This window comes from Oncorhynchus nerka, linkage group LG19, assembly GCF_034236695.1.
Source record: "Oncorhynchus nerka isolate Pitt River linkage group LG19, Oner_Uvic_2.0, whole genome shotgun sequence".
Classification (NCBI taxonomy): domain Eukaryota; kingdom Metazoa; phylum Chordata; class Actinopteri; order Salmoniformes; family Salmonidae; genus Oncorhynchus; species Oncorhynchus nerka.
In genome coordinates this window covers 42674036-42694300 of record NC_088414.1, presented here as the reverse complement: position 1 = coordinate 42694300, position 20265 = coordinate 42674036, and the positions used below count along the sequence as shown (strand labels likewise).

At 43.9% G+C, this 20265-nt stretch overlaps 1 protein-coding gene across 1 annotated transcript in view; it reads left to right on the top strand.

The window, feature by feature from the left end:
• Positions 1-20265, top strand: part of LOC115120273 (short transient receptor potential channel 4-like) — a 129265-nt gene that overhangs the window by 18186 nt on the left and 90814 nt on the right. The window contains exon 3 of the mRNA XM_065005056.1: positions 16793-16933. Coding sequence (XP_064861128.1) covers positions 16793-16933 — 141 coding nt within the window. The remainder of the gene's footprint in view (positions 1-16792; positions 16934-20265) is intronic.

Genomic DNA, 20265 nt, shown 5'->3' with positions numbered 1-20265 from the left:
AGCTCCCAGTGCTTACCGTGGAGCGAGAGGGCGTTGTACCGGGCAGGCACCATGTAATGCGGTGGAGCGCACGGTGTCCCCGGTGCGTGTGCATAGCCCGGTGCGGTACATTCCAGCTCCTCGTATCGGCCGGGCTAGAGTGGGCATCGAGCCAGGTGCCATGAAACCGGCTCTATGTATCTGGTCTCCAGTGCGTCTCCTCGGGCCAGCATTCATGGCACCAGCCTTACGAATGGTGTCCCCGGTTCGCCTGCACAGCCCAGTGCAGGCTATTCCACCTCGCCGCACTGGCCTGGCTACGGGGAGCATTCAACCAGGTAAGGTTGGGCAGGCTCGGTGCTCCAGATCTCCAGTGCGCCTTCTCGTTCCGGTTTATCCGGTGCCATCTCCACGCACCAGCCCTCCGGTGGCTGCCCCCTGCTTCCTGTGCGTCGCCAGAGCCCAGTTCAGCCTGTTCCTCCTCCCCGCACTCGCCCTGAGGTGCGTGTCCTTGGCCCAGTACCACCAGTGCCGGTCTGATTTAGACCAGGAACACCAGGTGGGTCATACTCCTCTAATCGGGGACTGATTTAGACCTGGGACACCAGGTGGGTGATTCTCCTCTAATCAGGGACTGATTTAGACCTGGGACACCAGGTTGTTGATAATGGCCCTCTGTAGATATTCCATAAAAAATCAGCCGTTTCCAGCTACAATAGTTATTTACAACATTAACAATGTCTACACAGTATTTCTGATCAATTTGATGTTATTTTAATGGACAAAAAATGGGCTTTTCTTTAAAAAACAAGGACATTTATAAGTGACCCCAGACTTATGAACGGTAGTGTATATTGGGAGTAGTGCCTTTCCTCAGCCACAGTGTGTTATATGTGCAAAAGTGCTATCTCACAACTCGGTGAAACATTCACTCTTGCGGAGACATTTAGAAACAAAACACACCAATTTCAAAAATAAGCCATGGGAGTTTTTTTAAACGAGAACTAAGAAGACTTTCAAGTAGTAACAGCCACCATTTAATAAGAAGTCATCTGTTCTCTGTCAAGACTAAGTTACTTGGGCCGGAGAGGGGGGAGAGGTCAAGTGTGTATCTCTTGGCTCCACAATGTCTGTGTGCCAGTCAATGTGTCTCTGTGATCTTGTCAAGATAGGATGGATTTGATATATGGCTGTTGATATGGGGATTTGGTTTATGGTTCTGAGTTTGAGAAAATAACATAGTTTAGGAGACAAAGCTGAACGATAAATTATGGCCAATGCTGTCTGGCTATGTGTGTCTTTGCTATAAAGGATCTCAGGGTTGATAGACACTGAATTGATCTGAGAGTCACAGGGTTGTGATGGAGCTCATATAATTAAAGATGAACTTTGGGATAACTCTGATTGGTGTGTGGTTTGCTCTCATGATTTGGTAAATACAGGAAATTTCCACGACAGCGTCTTATATGGTGAGCTACCGAGTGGCTAGGACAGGCAAGCCCCATACTATTGTTGAGGACTTCATTCTTCCTGCTGCTGCGGATATGACTGGGACAATGCTGGGGGAAAATGCCCCAAAAACTATACAGACAATGACTTCATCAAACAAGACTGTTTCATGACGAATCAGTGACATGGAAGGAGATGTTTTGAAACAAGTACTGCTTTGCATACAAGCCAGTGAATTATATGCGTTACAGCTGGATGAGTCAACAGATGTAGAGGGCCTGGCACAGCTCCTGGTATATGTCTGTTACAGCTGGATGAGTCAACAGGCCTGGCACAGCTCCTGGTATATGTCTGTTGCATTTATGTGTGGTCAATTAAGGAAGACATCCTCTTCTGCAAACCACTGGAAACCAGGACAACAGGAGATTATATTTTTTAAAGTATTGAACAGCTTTGTGACATCAGATGGACTTTGGTGGTTCGAGATGTGTTGGTATCTGTACTGATGGTGCAAAAGCCAGGACATGGAGACATAGTGGAGTGGTGACGTGCAAGCAGTTGCTCCCGCCGCCACTTGGGTACACTGCAGCATCCACGAGAGGCTCTTGGGTACACTGCAGCATCCACCGAGAGGCTCTTGGGTACACTGCAGCATCCACCGAGAGGCTCATGGGTAGACTGCAGCATCCACCGAGAGGCTCTTGCTGCCAAGGGAATGACTGACAGCTTGAAAGGCGATTTGGACACAACAGTGAAAATGGTTAACTTTGTTAAAGCAAGGCCCCTGAACTCTCGTGTATTTTCTGCACTATGCAATGATATGAGCAGCGACCATGTACTGCTTTGTCAACATACAGAAGTGAGCTGGTAATCATGGGGCAAAGTATTCAAAAAATGATTTTATTTGAGAGACGAGCTTTAAGTTTATTTTATAGTAGTTTTTCCACTTGTCTGACCGCTTGCATGAGGATGAGTTTCTCACACGACTGGCCTGTCTGGGTGATGTTGTTTCTCGCCTGAGTGAACTGAATCTGGAATTACAGGGACTCTCCACAACTATATTCAATGTGCAGGACAAAATTGAGGCTATGATTAAGAAGTTGGAGCTCTTCTCTGTCTGCATTAACAAGGACAACACACAGGTCCTTCCATCATTGTATGATTTTTTTGGTGTGCAAATAAACTCAAGCTTACGGACCATGTCAAATGGAATATAGTGAGGCACCTGAGGGATTTGGGTACGCATTTACACAGGTACTTTCCGGAAACGGATGACACAAACAACTGGATTTGTTATCCCTTTTATGCCCTGCCTCCAGTCCACTTACCGATATCTGAACAAGAGAATCTCATCGAAATTGCAATAAGCGGCTCTGTGAAAATTGAATTTAATCAGAAGCCACTGGCAGATTTCTGGATTTGACTGTGCTCAGAGTATCCTGCCTTGGCAAATCACGCTGTTTCTGTAACAATACAGAGGCGGATGCAAGATGCAAGCAACGATGGTTTAATGAATACAGGTTACAGCAGCAACAGGACAGACAGACTGTACTCAGACGGAATCCGACCCAGGGACTAGGGCGCATCCTCCTATGTGAGCGTGCTGAGAAACCCAGGGGAGAGTGTCCGGATGGGTAGGAAGGAGCACAGCAGATAATCCACACAAGGGCGGCGAGAGATGAGCACGGACACACGACACAACCTCAGGGAAGTAACAACGATCTGACAACAAGAAACACTGGTTACAGAACATATAAAGGGAAGATAAGTGATTCCAGCTGGCGCAGACAATCAGGCCGAGATTGGGAACCACGCCCACACAAACACGGGAGAGAGAGAGAGAGAGAGAGAGAGAGAGAGAAGGAAAAGGAGGCAGTGGATTCATGAACCGTGACAATACCCCCCTAGGAACGCCTCTTGGCGTTCCCAGGCGAATTTACCTGTCGATTGAAATCATCGATAAGGGAGTGATCCAGAATGTCCCTAGCAGGTACCCAACTTCTCTCCTCCGGGCCGTAACCCTCCCAGTCCACCAGGTACTGGAATCCGCGTCCCCTCCTTCTAGAGTCCAAAATACGATTGACAGAAAAGGTGGGTTCCCCATCAACAAGTCGTGGCGGCGGGGGAACCGGGACCGGTGGGTTAATGCGTGCCTGAAACACAGGTTTTATTTTAGACACATGAAAGGTAGGATGAATTCTCCTATACGCCGGAGGAAGCTGGAGCCGGACCGCCACCGGACTAATGATCCTGGTGACTTTGAACGGGCCGATAAATTTGGGGGCAAGCTTGTTCGAAACGGATCGGAGTGGAATGTTCTTAGTAGAAAGCCACACTCTTTGGCCAACGACGTATACCGGAGGCTTCGACCGGTGGCGATCGGCCTTAGTCTTGGTGCGCGCCCCCACCCGGAGAAGAGTCTCACGGGCTCTGCTCCATGCGCGACGGCACCTCTGGATGAAAGCGTGAGCGGAGGGAACAGACACCTCGGACTCCGTACTGGGAAAGATAGGTGGCTGGTAACCTAAACTACACTCAAACGGAGAGAGACCCGTGGCTGCCACTGGCAACGAATTGTGAGCGTACTCAACCATAGAGAGTTGTTGACTCCAGGAAGAGGGATTCTTAGAAACCAAACATCGCAACACTCTCTCCAAATCTTGGTTGGCCCTCTCCGCTTGACCGTTGCTCTGGGGATGAAACCCTGAAGACAGGCTGACACTCGCTCCCAGTAACCTACAAAACTCTTGCCAAAACTTGGACACAAATTGGGGCCCCCTGTCAGAAACTACGTCCATCGGCAGACCATGTAAGCGAAAGACGTGATCCACGACAGTTACCGCTGTCTCCTTGGCAGATGGTAATTTAGGCAAGGGAATAAAATGAGCCGCCTTCGAGAACCGGTCCACCACGGTCAAAACAACAGTCTTGCCCTGGGAGGGCGGGAGGGCGGTAACAAAATCTAGCGCGATGTGGGACCAGGGTCTCGAAGGGACCGACAGCGGTTGGAGTAACCCATCTGGGGGTCGATTAGAAGTCTTCCCAGTGGCACAAACCGAGCAAGCCAAGACAAAACTGTGAATGTCACGAGCCATCAGTGGCCACCAAAAGCGTTGCTTAACCAAAAAGCTAGTGCGACTGACTCCTGGATGACACGCTACGTTGGAGCAATGCCCCCACCGAATAACATCGGACCGACACCCCTCCGGCACAAACAACCGATTAGGCGGGCAACCGGGCGGAGGCGTTACCCCTTCTAAGGCCGTTTTGACCCTCGATTCAACCTCCCATGTGAGTGTGGAGACCACTAGGGTCCCGGGTAGGATGCACTCGGGAGTGGATGGGCGTTCGGAATGGTCAAAAATGCGAGAAAGGGAATCGGGTTTGACATTCTTGGAACCCGGGCGATACGAGAGAGAAGTCAAAACGTCCGAAAAAGAGTGCCCACCGCGCCTGCCTGGAGTTGAGTCGCTTGGCGGTTCTGATATATTCCAAATTTTTGTGATCGGTCCAAACTATAAAAGGTACCCCCGAACCCTCTAACCAATGGCGCCACTCCTCCAGTGCTAACTTCACTGCCAACAACTCTCTGTTGCCAATGTCGTAGTTGCGTTCCGCAGGTGATAACCAATGGGAAAGGAACGCGCAAGGGTGCATCTTGTCGTCAGAAGAGGAACGTTGGGAAAGTACCGCACCTACCCCCACCTCTGAAGCGTCCACCTCCACCACGAACTGACGCGAGGGATCGGGAGCTATGAGGATGGGAGCCGAAACAAAGCGGCTCTTGAGTTTGACGAATGCAGCCTCGGCTGTATCGGACCACCTGAACGTCACTCTGGGGAGGTTAAGGCGGTAAGAGGAGCGACTATCTGGCTAAAGTTGCGAACGAAACGCCGGTAGAAATTGGCGAATCCCAGAAACCTCTGTAGGGCCTTACGGGAATCTGGGCTTGGCCAATCCACCACAGCCTTAACCTTGTCAGGATCCATGCGAATACCTTCAGTCGAGACGATGTAACCTAGGAATGGAACGGATTGTGCATGAAAAATGCATTTCTCCGCCTTGACAAAAGTCCATTCTCCAACAACCTCTGAAGCACTCGTCTGACGTGCTGAACGTGTTCCTGGAGAGAAGAAGAAAAAATCAGTATGTCATCCAGGTAAACATATATGAACTGATCAATCATATCTCTCAGCACGTCATTTACGAGTGCCTGGAAAACCGCTGGGGAGTTGGATAGCCCAAAAGGCATGACCAAATATTCGAAGTGCCCTCTGGGGGTGTTAAACGCGGTCTTCCATTCGTCCCCCCCCCCCCTTATGCGAACCAAATGATATGCATTACGTAAATCCAACTTAGTGAACACGGATGCTCCCTGTAACCTTTCAAAGGCTGAGGACATCAACGGTAAGGGATAGGTATTCTTCACTGTGATGTTATTCAACCGACGGTAATCAATGCAAGGACGCAGAGATCCGTCTTTCTTCTCCACAAAGAAGAACCCCGCCCCCGCTGGAGAAGAGGAAGGACGAATGAATCCAGATGCCAGAGAACCAGAGATGTATCTCTCCATAGCCTCCCTCTCAGGAACAGAGAGTGAATATAACTTGCCTTTAGGCGGAGACTCACCTGGCAATAATTCTATTGCACAGTCATACGGACGATGCGGAGGAAGAGAAGCAGCACGGGACTTACTGAACACCTCCTTCAGGTCGAGGTATTCAACGGGCACGTTAGACAAATCCACTGCCTCCTCTAGAAACACAGAATCAGACACAGACGAACAAGCAGACACTAAACAGGACTCAAGACATTTGTTACTCCACATGGATATAGAGTTATGACCCCAGTCAACTCTGGGGTTGTGTTGGGTGAGCCAAGGGTGGCCGAGAACTAATGGTGCAAGGGGTGAGTCCATGAGTAGAAATGATAGTGTCTCAGTGTGATTGCCAGAAGTGATGAGTGTGATAGGTTCAGTGGTGTGAGAAATGTTGGGTAGTTCTTGACCATTGAGAGCGTTGACGGATATCTTGTGCGTGAGTGAGGTGATAGGAATCTGGAGTTTGTGAGCGAGCTTGAAGTCCATGAAATTACCCTCTGCTCCTGAGTCCAGTAAGGCTTGGGTGTCGTGCGTGTGGTTGGCCCATCTTAGTCTTACCGGGAGGAGAGTAGATGATGAGGTCTTCTCTGTGGTGACACCACCCGATAGTAGCCTCATTCTTACTACCGGGCCTAATCTTTTACCGGGCAGGAGTGGATAAAGTGGCCCGCTCTACCACAGTAGAGACAGAGCCCTTGGGATCTCCGCCTCTCCTTCTCTTCCCGGGAGAGGCGAGCTCTCCCCAGCTGCATGGGTTCGTGAGCGGAGGCTGAACTGGCCGTGTTCCCGCCGCTGGCATGCCAGCCCTCCATGTCGTTATACGGTCTGTTAGGGCATGCTCGGCGGCCAACACGACTCAGACGAGCGTCGACCCTCAAGGCTAGTTCCACTAGTCCTTTTAAACTCCTGGGAAGGTCCAGAACATAAATCTCCTTCTGGATCCGGTCCTCCAGCCCATGCAGGAACATGTCCCACTGCGCCTCCTCGTTCCACTGACACTCTGCGGCCAGAGTGCGGAATTGGATGGAGTATTCCGATACTGAACGGTCTCCTTGGCGAAGGTCAGCGAGTAGTCTGGCCGCCTCCCTACCCGCCACGGCCCGATCGAAGACCCTTCTCATCTCCTCGGAGAGTGTCTGGAAAGAGGTGCAGCATGGGTCCTGGTTCGCCCACACCGCCGTTCCCCAAAGAGCCGCTTTGCCTGATAGCAGTGTGAGTACGAATGCTACCTTAGACTGTTCACGGTTGAAGGTCCGTGGCTGCAACGAGAAATGCATGGAACATCTCGTAAGAAAAGCTCTGCAATAGTCAGGATCACCTGAATAACCCTCTGGTGTCTGTAGCCGTGGCTCTAGCTGGGAAACCGGCTCTGGCGGGGCGGGTTGAACTGCCGGTGTAGGTGGCGCAGCGAGACCCCTCAGATGTTGTAATTGTTGGGTCAGCTGGGATACCTGCGTCGCAATGGCTTGTACTGCCCGACCTGTGCTGGAGATGTTCTCCTCTTGTTGATCCATTCTCGTGATACTACGGGAAATGAATTCGGTCAGACTCGTTGAACTCGCTGCATCCATGGTCTGGTCAGATCGTTCTGTAACAATACAGAGGCGGATGCAAGATGCAAGCAACGATGGTTTAATGAATACAGGTTACAGCAGCAACAGGACAGACAGACTGTACTCAGACGGAATCCGACCCAGGGACTAGGGCGCATCCTCCTATGTGAGCGTGCTGAGAAACCCAGGGGAGAGTGTCCGGATGGGTAGGAAGGAGCACAGCAGATAATCCACACAAGGGCGGCGAGAGATGAGCACGGACACACGACACAACCTCAGGGAAGTAACAACGATCTGACAACAAGAAACACTGGTTACAGAACATATAAAGGGAAGATAAGTGATTCCAGCTGGCGCAGACAATCAGGCCGAGATTGGGAACCACGCCCACACAAACACGGGAGAGAGAGAGAGAGAGAGAGAAGGAAAAGGAGGCAGTGGATTCATGAACCGTGACAGTTAAGACACTGATGCCCTTTGCAACCACGTACCTATGTGAGAGTGGATTCTCGGCCCTCACTAGCATGACAACTAAATACAGGCACAGAATGTTTGTGGAAAAGGATTTAAGACTGAGACTCTCTCCAATACAACCCAACATTGCAGAGTTATGTCCCTTCAAACACCCTTATTCACAATGTTCAATGAACAAATCATATGTAAGATGGCTAAATAAAGAGCAAAATGAATGATAATTATTATATTATTATTTGTGCCCTGGTCCCATAAGAGCTCTTTGTCACTTCCCATGATCCAGGGTGTGACAAAGACTCACCCATGTTTAATAAATGTATCATATAGTGTGTATGTGGTTTGCTTACAATGATGGCAAAAAAACTACATTTGAGAGTGTGCTGACCCTGGTGCTAGAGGGGGTACAGCTGACCCTGGTGCTAGAGGGGGTACAGCTGACCCTGGTGCTAGAGGGGGTACAGCTGACCCTGGTGCTAGAGGGGGTACAGCTGACCCTGGTGCTAGAGGGGGCACAGCTGACCCTGGTGCTAGAGGGGGTACAGCTGACCCTGGTGCTAGAGGGGGTACAGCTGACCCTGGTGCTAGAGGGAGTACAGCTGACCCTGGTGCTAGAGGGGGTACAGCTGACCCTGGTGCTAGAGGGGGCACAGCTGACCCTGGTGCTAGAGGGGGCACAGCTGGAGGTTGAATGTTTGAAACCTCAAGTGTTAGTTTTTACAAAGTTATTGGAGTGTTTACCCTTGTAGGATAGCCGTTCTGCCCCTGAACAGGCAGTTAACCCACTGTTCCTAGGCCGTCATTGAAAATAAGAATTTGTTCTTAACTGACTTGCCTAGTTAAATAAAGGTAAAATAAAAAAATAAAAAATTACTAAATCATTGGAGGCTGGAGAGAAAAATTGCATCTCGTCAGGCTTGATTCTGACTACAGGTTACCTGACAGGCTCGACCGTTAAGCTCATCACGTTTCTTCTCAAATCCACAGGACTTAAAAGAAAGTAGAGACAAGACAGGTGTTGATTTGGAGACATGTAGTATTGTAGTATTTTCATATTTTGGTGTACACGTTTCATATTCATTCAAAATTCCTGTTCTCTTTTTTTAATAAAAAAGAAGATTTTCTCAGAAAAACAAGCACATCTCTGTGAAATGTCAAAGGAGCACTGGCCGTATAGCCTTTTACCTTTAATTCAGCTCGTGTCATGACCCTATAGCCTTTTACATTTAATTCAGCTCGTGTCATGACCCTATAGCCTTTTACATTTAATTCAGCTCGTGTCATGACCCTATAGCCTTTTACATTTAATTCAGCTCGTGTCATGACCCTATAGCCTTTTACCTTTAATTCAGCTCGTGTCATGACCCTATAGCCTTTTACATTTAATTCAGCTCGTGTCATGACCCTATAGCCTTTTACATTTAATTCAGCTCGTGTCATGACCCTATAGCCTTTTACATTTAATTCAGCTCGTGTCATGACCCTATAGCCTTTTACATTTAATTCAGCTCGTGTCATGACCCTATAGCCTTTTACCTTTAATTCAGCTCGTGTCATGACCCTATAGCCTTTTACCTTTAATTCAGCTCGTGTCATGACCCTATAGCCTTTTACATTTAATTCAGCTCGTGTCATGACCCTATAGCCTTTTACCTTTAATTCAACTCGTGTCATGACCCTATAGCCTTTTACCTTTAATTCAGCTCGTGTCATGACCCTATAGCCTTTTACATTTACTTCAGCTCGTGTCATGACCCTATAGCCTTTTACCTTTAATTCAGCTCGTGTCATGACCCTATAGCCTTTTACCTTTAATTCAGCTCGTGTCATGACCCTATAGCCTTTTACCTTTAATTCAGCTCGTGTCATGACCCTATAGCCTTTTACCTTTAATTCAGCTCGTGTCATGACCCTATAGCCTTTTACATTTAATTCAGCTCGTGTCATGACCCTATAGCCTTTTACATTTAATTCAGCTCGTGTCATGACCCTATAGCCTTTTACCTTTAATTCAACTCGTGTCATGACCCTATAGCCTTTTACCTTTAATTCAGCTCGTGTCATGACCCTATAGCCTTTTACCTTTAATTCAGCTCGTGTCATGACCCTATAGCCTTTTACCTTTAATTCAGCTCGTGTCATGACCCTATAGCCTTTTACCTTTAATTCAGCTCGTGTCATGACCCTATAGCCTTTTACCTTTAATTCAGCTCGTGTCATGACCCTATAGCCTTTTACCTTTAATTCAGCTCGTGGCATGACCCTATAGCCTTTTACCTTTAATTCAGCTCGTGTCATGACCCTAGAGCCTTTTACCTTTAATTGTCATGATAATTTACCTTTTTTTGCGACCCCTTTGAAGATGCTTTATGACATGAATAATCATATTTGTTGAGGTGAAATGTATTTTATGACATAAGGAAGTGGTATTTCATCACCCTCTGGTGCAGAGTTGGTGGACACCACCTGAATCCAGGGTTTCCTAAGGGGAGCACGTTTAGGTTTTTGCCCCCCTAACACGACACAGCTGATTCAAATAATGAATTCATCAAAAACCTTAACGTGCCCCCCTTTGGGGGTCCTGGGTTTGGGAAACACTGGCCTGCATTGTTTGATCTTAACAGCTACTCTCACCTCTTCAAACACCCGCGCACGCTCGCACACACACACGCGCGCCCTCGCACACACACGCGCGCGCGCATGCTCGCACACACACACGCACGCACGCTCGCTCACACACGCACACACACACACGCGCACGCGCGCTCACACACACACACACACACACACACACACACACACACACACGCACGCACACACACTGTGTGGTTACATTCATATTCATCACCAATATTGTGCAGGCCTCTTCTTCTGTCCTCAATACGAGTAACGCAATGAATAAACATTTAAAGGGACGAGTGGGCTATGATTTCGTTTCATTCCTGTGCTGCTATTAGCATAACGCACCATCTCTCCGACCAAACCAACACGCGCGCACACACACACACAAACCCCCCCCCCACCCCCCCCCCACCCCCCAGTCTGTGTCGGTGCACAGTGTACAGCCATTAGGTGTAGATTATTTGATGATAAATCCTATCAAACCTATGTGAACTTTCCTCCACATGTGATGTGTTTGTGATGTGTTTGTGGCATATTTTCAAAGATCAGTCAAGCAAGACCTGATGAGCAGTTTGATATGTGCCCCAGCCGGCCACGTAAAGGCACTGTGGATTTATTTTCCCTGGTTGACATAGACATGCTGAGGAAAGGGATATCATAACAAGTTATAACAGCCCTGTCTGTGACTTACCCTGTCTGTGACTAATAACCCCACCCGTGACTAATAACCCTGTCTGTGACTTACACTGTCTGTGACTAATAACCCCACCCGTGACTAATAACCCTGTCTGTGACTAACCCTGTCTGTGACTAATAACCCCACCCGTGACTAATAACCCTGTCTGTGACTAACCCTGTCTGTGACTGATAACCCCACCCGTGACTAATAACCCTGTCTGTGACTTACCCTGTCTGTGACTAAAACCCCACCCGTGACTAATAACCCTGTCTGTGACTAACCCTGTCTGTGACTAATAACCCTACCCGTGACTAATAACCCTGTCTGTGACTAACCCTGTCTGTGACTGATAACCCCACCCGTGACTAATAACCCTGTCTGTGACTAACCCTGTCTGTGACTAATAACCCCACCCGTGACTAATAACCCTGTCTGTGACTAACCCTGTCTGTGACTAATAACCCCACCAGTGACTAATAACCCTGTCTGTGACTAATAACCCTGTCTGTGACTAATAACCCCACCCGTGACTAATAACCCTATCTGTGACTAACCCTGTCTGTGACTAATAACCCTGTCTGTGACTAACCCTGTCTGTGACTTATAACCCTGTCTGTGACTAATAACCCCACCCGTGACTAATAACCCTGTCTGTGACTTACCCTGTCTGTGAATAATAACGCCATCTGTGACTAATAACCCTGTCTGTGACTTACCCTGTCTGTGACTAATAACCCTGTCTGTGACTAATAACCCCACCCGTGACTAATAACCCTGTCTGTGACTTACCCTGTCTGTGACTAACCCTGTCTGTGACTAATAACCCTGTCTGCGACTAACCCTGTCTGTGACTAATAACCCTGTCTGTGACTAATAACCCTGTCTGTGACTTATCCTGTCTGCGACTAACCCTGTCTGTGACTAATAACCCTGTCTGTGACTAATAACCCTGTCTGTGACTTACCCTGTCTGTGACTAACCCAGTCTGTGACTAATAACCCTGTCTGTGACTAATAACCCTGTCTGTGACTAACCCTGTCTGTGACTAATAACCCTGTCTGTGACTAATAACCCTGTCTGTGACTAACCCTGTCTGTGACTAACCCTGTCTGTGACTAATAACCCTGTCTGTGACTAATAACCCTGTCTGTGACTAACCCTGTCTGTGACTAACCCTGTCTGTGACTAATAACCCCGTCTGTGACTAACCCTGTCTGTGACTAATAACCCTGTCTGTAACTAATAACCCCGGTTGTAACTAATAACCATGTCTGTAACTAATAACCCCAGTTGTAACTAATAACCCTGTCTGTAACTAATAACCCTGTCTGTAACTAATAACCCCATCTGTAACTAATTAACCCCGGTTGTAACTAATTAACCCCTGTTGAAACTAATAACCCCGGTTGTAACTAATATTCCCATCTGTAACTAATAACCCTGTCTGTAACTAATAACCCCATCTGTGTCCCAAATGACAACCTGAACTCTTCTCCTTAGTGCACTACTCTTGACCAGGGCCCAAAGAGCCATGGGAAAGACAACCACCTGATTTTCCTCTCTCCCTCCTTTTTTCCTTCATTTTAATTTCCCTCTCTCTCCATTATTAAGGGAGATCAGATAAAATATGTTTTAATTAAAATAAATTCACACACACTCCTGTCTTCCAGTCGGTGTGAGTGACAGCAGTTATCTGAGGGGCTTTAGAAAGAAGGAGATAAGCCGATCAGAGACTGAGTTTGTACCTAAACTAAATTATTCTGTCAGAAAATATATGAAATTAAAGGAATGTTCCAGAGCAAGGCGTATGCAATATGCCTCACTGATTTGTCCTGATCTGGGGCTGCGTTTGCCTATTCACTATATGCCAGAGGTTATCTTACTCCCTCAAGGGCTTTTACCTACACTGCCTTGGAACAACACCTTACATGTTGGAGGCTCAAATCAGAGAGAGAGAGAGAGAGAGAGAGAGATAAGGGAAGGATAATGGACTGGATTGCTGGTCAGCAACTGCCTTTCACTCCCATTACCTTCCTGCCATGATCAGGAATTACAGCTGACTGCCTCTATAAGGATTATGACATGTCAGGTGATCATTCATCCGTATATCTCAGGGCTAACTGTTCTCTGTTCATCTCTATAACACAGGGCTGAGTGCTCTCTGTGTATCTCTATAACACAGGGCTGAGTGCTCTCTGTGTATCTCTATAACACAGGGCTGAGTGCTTTCTGTGTATCTCTATAACACAGGGCTGAGTGCTCTCGGTCCATCCCAATAACACAGGGCTGAGTGCTCTATATTCCTCTCTATAACACAGGGCTGAGTGCTCTATATTCATCTCTATAACACAGGGCTGAGTGCTGAGTGATCTCTATTCATCTCTATAACACAGGGCTGAGTGCTCTATATTCCTCTCTATAACACAGGGCTGAGTGCTCTATATTCATCTTTATAACACACGGCTGAGTGCTGAGTGATCTCTATTCATCTCTATATGTCACACCCTGACCATAGTTTGCTTTTTATTTTTCTATGTTTTGGTTGGTCAGGGTGTGATCTGAGTGGGCATTCTATGTTGGATGTCTTGTTTGTCTATTTCTATGTCTGGCCTGATATGGTTCTCAATCAGAGGCAGGTGTTAGTCATTGTCTCTGATTGGGAACCATATTTAGGTAGCCTGGGTTTCACTGTGTGTTTGTGGGTGATTGTTCCTGTCTTTGTGTTTGCACCAGATGGGACTGTTTTAGGTTTTCTCACGTTTGTTGTTTTTGTTAGTTATCTCATGTGTAGTTTCTTTATACATTAAAGAACATGAATAACCACCACGCTGCATTTTGGTCCGCCTCTACTTCACCTAAAGAGAACCGTTACACTATAACACAGGGCTGAGTGCTCTATATTCATCTCTATACCACAGGGCTGAGTGCTCTATATTCATCTCTATAACACAGGGCTGAGTGCTCTATATTCATCTCTATAACACAGGGCTGAGTGCTCTATATTCATCTCTATACTACAGGGCTGAGTGCTCTATATTCATCACTATAACACAGGGCTGAGTGCTCTATATTCATCTCTATACCACAGGGCTGAGTGCTCTATATTCATCACTATAACACAGGGCTGAGTGCTCTATATTCATCTCTATAACACAGGGCTGAGTGCTCTATATTCATCTCTATAACACAGGGCTGAGTGCTCTATATTCATCTCTATAACACAGGGCTGAGTGCTCTATATTCATCTCTATACCACAGGGCCGAGTGCTCTATATTCATCACTATAACACAGGGCTGAGTGCTCTATATTCATCTCTATAACACAGGGCTGAGTGCTCTATATTCATCTCTGTAACACAGGGCTGAGTGCTCTATATTCATCTCTATAACACAGGGCTGAGTGCTCTATATTCATCTCTATACCACAGGGCTGAGTGCTCTATATTCATCTCTATAACACAGGGCTGAGTGCCCAAATATTCATTTCTATAACAGAGTGCTGAGTGCTCTATATTCATCTCTATAACACAGGGCTGAGTGCTCTACATTAATTTCTATAACACAGTGCTGAGTGCTCTATATTCATCTCTATAACACAGGGCTGAGTGCTCTATATTCATCTCTATAACACAGGGCTGAGTGCTCTATATTCAGCTCTATAACACAGGGCTGAGTGCTCTATATTATTCTCTATAACACAGAGCTGAGTGCTCTATATTATTCTCTATAACACAGGGCTGAGTGCTCTATATTATTCTCTATAGCACAGGGCTGAGTGCTCTATATTCATCTCTATAACACAGGGCTGAGTGCCCAAATATTCATTTCTATAACAGAGTGCTGAGTGCTCTATATTCATCTCTATAACACAGGGCTGAGTGCTCTATATTAATTTCTATAACACAGTGCTGAGTGCTCTATATTCATCTCTATAACACAGGGCTGAGTGCTCTATATTCATCTCTATAACACAGGGCTGAGTGCTCTATATTCAGCTCTATAACACAGTGCTGAGTGTTCTCTATTCATCTCTATCGCACAGGGCTGAGTGGTCTATATCCATCTCTATAACACAGGGCTGGGTGCTCTATATTCTTCTCTATAACACAGTGCTGAGTGTTCTCTATTCATCTCTATCGCACAAGGCTGAGTGGTCTATATTCCTCTCTATAACACAGGGCTGGGTGCTCTATATTCCTCTCCATAACACAGGGCTGAGTGCTCTATATTCATCTCTATAACACAGGGCTGAGTGCTCTATATTCCTCTCTATAACACAGGGCTGAGTGCTCTATATTCCTCTCTATAACACAGGGCTGAGTGCTCTATATTCCTCTCTATAACACAGTGCTGAGTGCTCTATATTCCTCTCTATAACACAGGGCTGAGTGCTCTATATTCATCTCTATAACACAGGGCTGAGTGCTCTATATTGTAGTGAGATAGTCCCCATTCAGGTATATCTGTGTAGTGAGATAGTCCCCATTCAGGTATGTCTGTGTAGTTAGCAAGAGAGAGTTTTTTCATGGGCTGCGTCTCAATCCACCTCAAATCAAATCTGATTTGTCACATACACCTGGTTAGCAGATGTTAATGCGAGTGTAGTGAAATGCATTCATATCCAACCAGTAATCTAACCTAACAATTTCACAACAACTACCTTATACACACAAGTGTAAAGGAATGAATAAGAATATGTACATAAACAAAATATATGAATACACATTATTCTATTTCTGTTAGTCACATGTCTGTGGAACTTGTTCAGTTTATGTCTCAATTGTTGAATCTTATGTTCATACAAATATTTACACATGTTAAGTTTGTTGAAAATAAACGCAGTTGACAGTGAGAGGACGTTTCTTTTTTTTGCTGAGTTTAGTTTTGTGCCAACAAAGTGGTTAAATACGTGTCCAATATATACATGTATATACATGTTTATTTCTTCCTAGAACAGACACTTCAAAACCTTTTTTTATTATATATTTTAGTTTTTTGCCATTTGAATATGTTATTCAAAGTATGTCTATGGGTTATAGTAATGAAGGCTAAATGCAATATTTCAGCGATATATGCAGCAGTCCTAAAACTAGAATTCAAATAGCTAAATGATATATGGTACGACTTTCTTAAAACAATTCCATATGTTCACTCCCTCCCTTCCTCCCTTCCTCCCTGAATACCCCTCATACACTCTGATTCCGCTTGCTCTTCGCCAGTTTACTGTAAAGCACTTTGTGACTACTGTTGATGTCAAAAGAGCTTTATTAACATGGATGGATTGAATGATTGATTTATTGATTGATTGATTATTTGAATGATTGGTTGATGAGTTGATTTATTGGTTGGTTGATTGATTGATTGATTGGTTGATTGGTGGATGAATGGTTGCTTGACTGATCCTTACCTGGCTTTCCCTCTGCCCCGCCCTCTCTCCAGGTTCCTCCGATCCTATTGGACAAGCAGTTCTCTGACTTCACTCCTGACATCACCCCCATCATTCTGGCAGCTCACACCAACAACTATGAGATCATCAAACTGCTGGTGCAGAAAGGAGTGGCTGTTCCACAGCCACACGAGGTACTGTAACCCTACCAGTAGTATAGTGTATAGTATTTTAAATAGTGGTATAGTATATTATACAGTACTATAGTATATTATATAGTTGTATAGTGGTATAGTATATTATACAGTACTATAGTATATTATATAGTTGTACAGTGGTATAGTATTTTAAATAGTGGTATAGTATATTATACAGTACTATAGTATATTATATAGTTGTATAGTGGTATAGTATATTATACAGTACTGTAGTATATTATATAGTTGTATAGTGTTATAGTATTTTAAATAGTGGTATAATATATTATACAGTAGTATAGTATATTATATAGTTGTATAGTGGTATAGTATATTATTTAGTAGTATAGTATATAGTGGTATAGAATATTATACAGTACTATAGTATATGATATAGTTGTATAGTGGTATAGTATATTATTTAGTACTATAGTATATTATGCAGTGGTATAGAATATTATACAGTACTCTAGTATATGATATAGTTGTATAGTGGTATAGTATATTATTTAGTAGAATAGTATATTATACAGTACTATAGTATATTATATAGTTGTATAGTGGTATAGCATTTTAAATAGTGGTATAGTATATTATACAGTACTATAGTATATGATACAGTTGTATGGTGGTATATTATATTATATAGTGGTATAGAATATTATACAGTAGTATAGTATATTATAAAGTTGTATAGTGGTATAGTATATTATGCAGTAGTATAGTATATTATATAGTGGTATAGTATAGTATATAGTGGTATAGAATATTATACAGTACTATAGTATATGATATAGTTGTATACTGGTATAGTATATTATTTAGTAGTATAGTATATTATATAGTGGTATAGTATAGTATATAGTGGTATAGAATATTATACAGTACTCTAGTATATGATATAGTTGTATAGTGGTATAGTATATTATTTAGTAGTATAGTATAGTATGCAGTAGTATAGTATATTATGCAGTGGTATAGAATATTATACAGTACTCTAGTATATGATATAGTTGTATAGTGGTATAGTATATTATTTAGTAGTATAGTATATTATTTAGTAGTATAGTATATTATGCAGTGGTATAGAATATTATACAGTAATATAGTATATGATATAGTTGTATAGTGGTATAGTATATTATTTAGTAGTATAGTATAGTATGCAGTAGTATAGTATATTATATAGTGGTATAGAATATTATACAGTGGTATAGAATATTATACAGTGGTATATTATACAGTGGTGTAGTATATTTTATAGTGGTATAGTATATTATACAGTACTATAGTATATTATACAGTAGTATAGTGGTATAGTATATTAAATAGTGGTATAGTATATTATGAAGTAGTAGTGTGGTATAATATATAGGGTACTGTAACCCTACCAGTAGTATAGTGGTATAGAATATTATACAGTACTATAGTATATGATATAGTTGTATAGTGGTATAGTATATTATTTAGTAGTATAGTATATTATGCAGTAGTATAATGTATTATATAGTGGTATAGAATATTATACAGTGGTGTAGTATATTATGAAGTAGTAGTGTGGTATAATATATAGGGTACTGTAACCCTACCAGTAGTATAGTGGTATTGTCACGTTCGTCATACGGAGGTCACCAAAGCGCAGCGTGATTAGACTACACACTTTTTTTTTTTGTGAAGACGAAGAACACTTAACAAACTATACAAAAACAACAAACTGAACGTTAAGCTATATAATACTAGTGCAGACACAGGCAACTAGACATACACATAGATAATAACCCACGTAATATGCAAAGCAGATGGCTGCCTAAATATGGTTCCCAATCAGAGACAACGATGCACACCTGCCTCTAATTGAGAACCAATCTAGGCAACCATAGACATATAAAACACCTAGATAGTTAACAACCCCAAAAACCTACAAAACCCCTAGACAGTACAAAAAACACATACATCACCCATGTCACACCCTGACCTAACCAAAACAACAAAAAAACAAAGAATACTCAGGTCAGGGCGTGACAGGTATAGTATAGTATGCAGTAGTATAGTATATGATACAGTTGTATAGTGGTATAGGATATGATACAGTAGTATAGTGGTATATTGTATTATGCAGTAGTATAGTGGTATAGTATGTTATGCAGTAGTATACTGGTATAATAGGAAATAGTATAGGATGTGAAACAGTAGTATAGTGGTATAGTATATTATATAGCGGTATAGTATATGATACAGTAGTATAGTGGCATAGCATATTCTGCAATATTATTGTGGTATATTATATGGTGGTATAGTATGTTATGCAGTAGTATACTATATGATACCGTAGTATAGTGTTATAGTATATTATATAGTGGTATAGTATATGATACAGTAGTATAATGGTATAATATATTATGCACTAGTATAGTCTATTACATAGCGGTATAGTATATGATACAGTAGCACAGTGGTATAGTATATGCAGTAGTGTAGTATATTATATGGTGGTATAGCTTATGATGCAGTTGTATAATGGTATATTATACAGTAGTATATTATATAACGGCGTAGTATATGATACAGTTGTATAGTGATATAGTATATTCCAAACCAAATGAAATCAAAGTTTATTTGTCACGTGTGCCGAATACAACAGGTGTAGTAGACTTTACAGTGAAATGCTTACTTACAGGCTCTAACCAATAGTGTGAAAAAGGTGTGTGTGTGTGTGTGTGTGTGTGTGTAGGTAAGTAAAGAAATAAAACAACAGTAAAAAGACATTTGAAAATAAGAGTAGCAAGGCTATATACAGATACCGGTCAGTCAGGCTGATTGACGTAGTATGAACATGTAGATATGGTTAAAGTGACTATGCATATATGATGAACAGAGAGTAGCAGTAGCTTAAAAGAGGGGGTGGTGGGTGGTGGGACACAATGCAGATAGCCCGGTTAGCCAATGTGAAGGAGCACTGGTTGGTCGGGCCAATTGAGGTAGTATGTACATGAATGTATAGTTAAAGTGACAATGCATATAAGATAAGCAGAGAGTAGCAGCAGCGTAAAAGAGGGCTTGGGATGGGGGGAGGGACACAATACAAACTGTCCGGGTAACCATTGGTTACCTGTTCAGGAGTCTTATGGCTTGGGGGTTAAAACTGTTGAGAAGCCTTTTTGTCCTAGACTTGGCCCTCCGGTACCGCTTGCCATGCGGTAGTAGAGAGAACAGTCTATGACTGGGGCGGCTGGGGTCTTTGACAATTTTTAGGGCCTTCCTCTGACACCGCCTGGTGTAGAGGTCCTGGATGGCAGGCAGCTTTGCCCCAGTGATGTAATGGGCCGTAA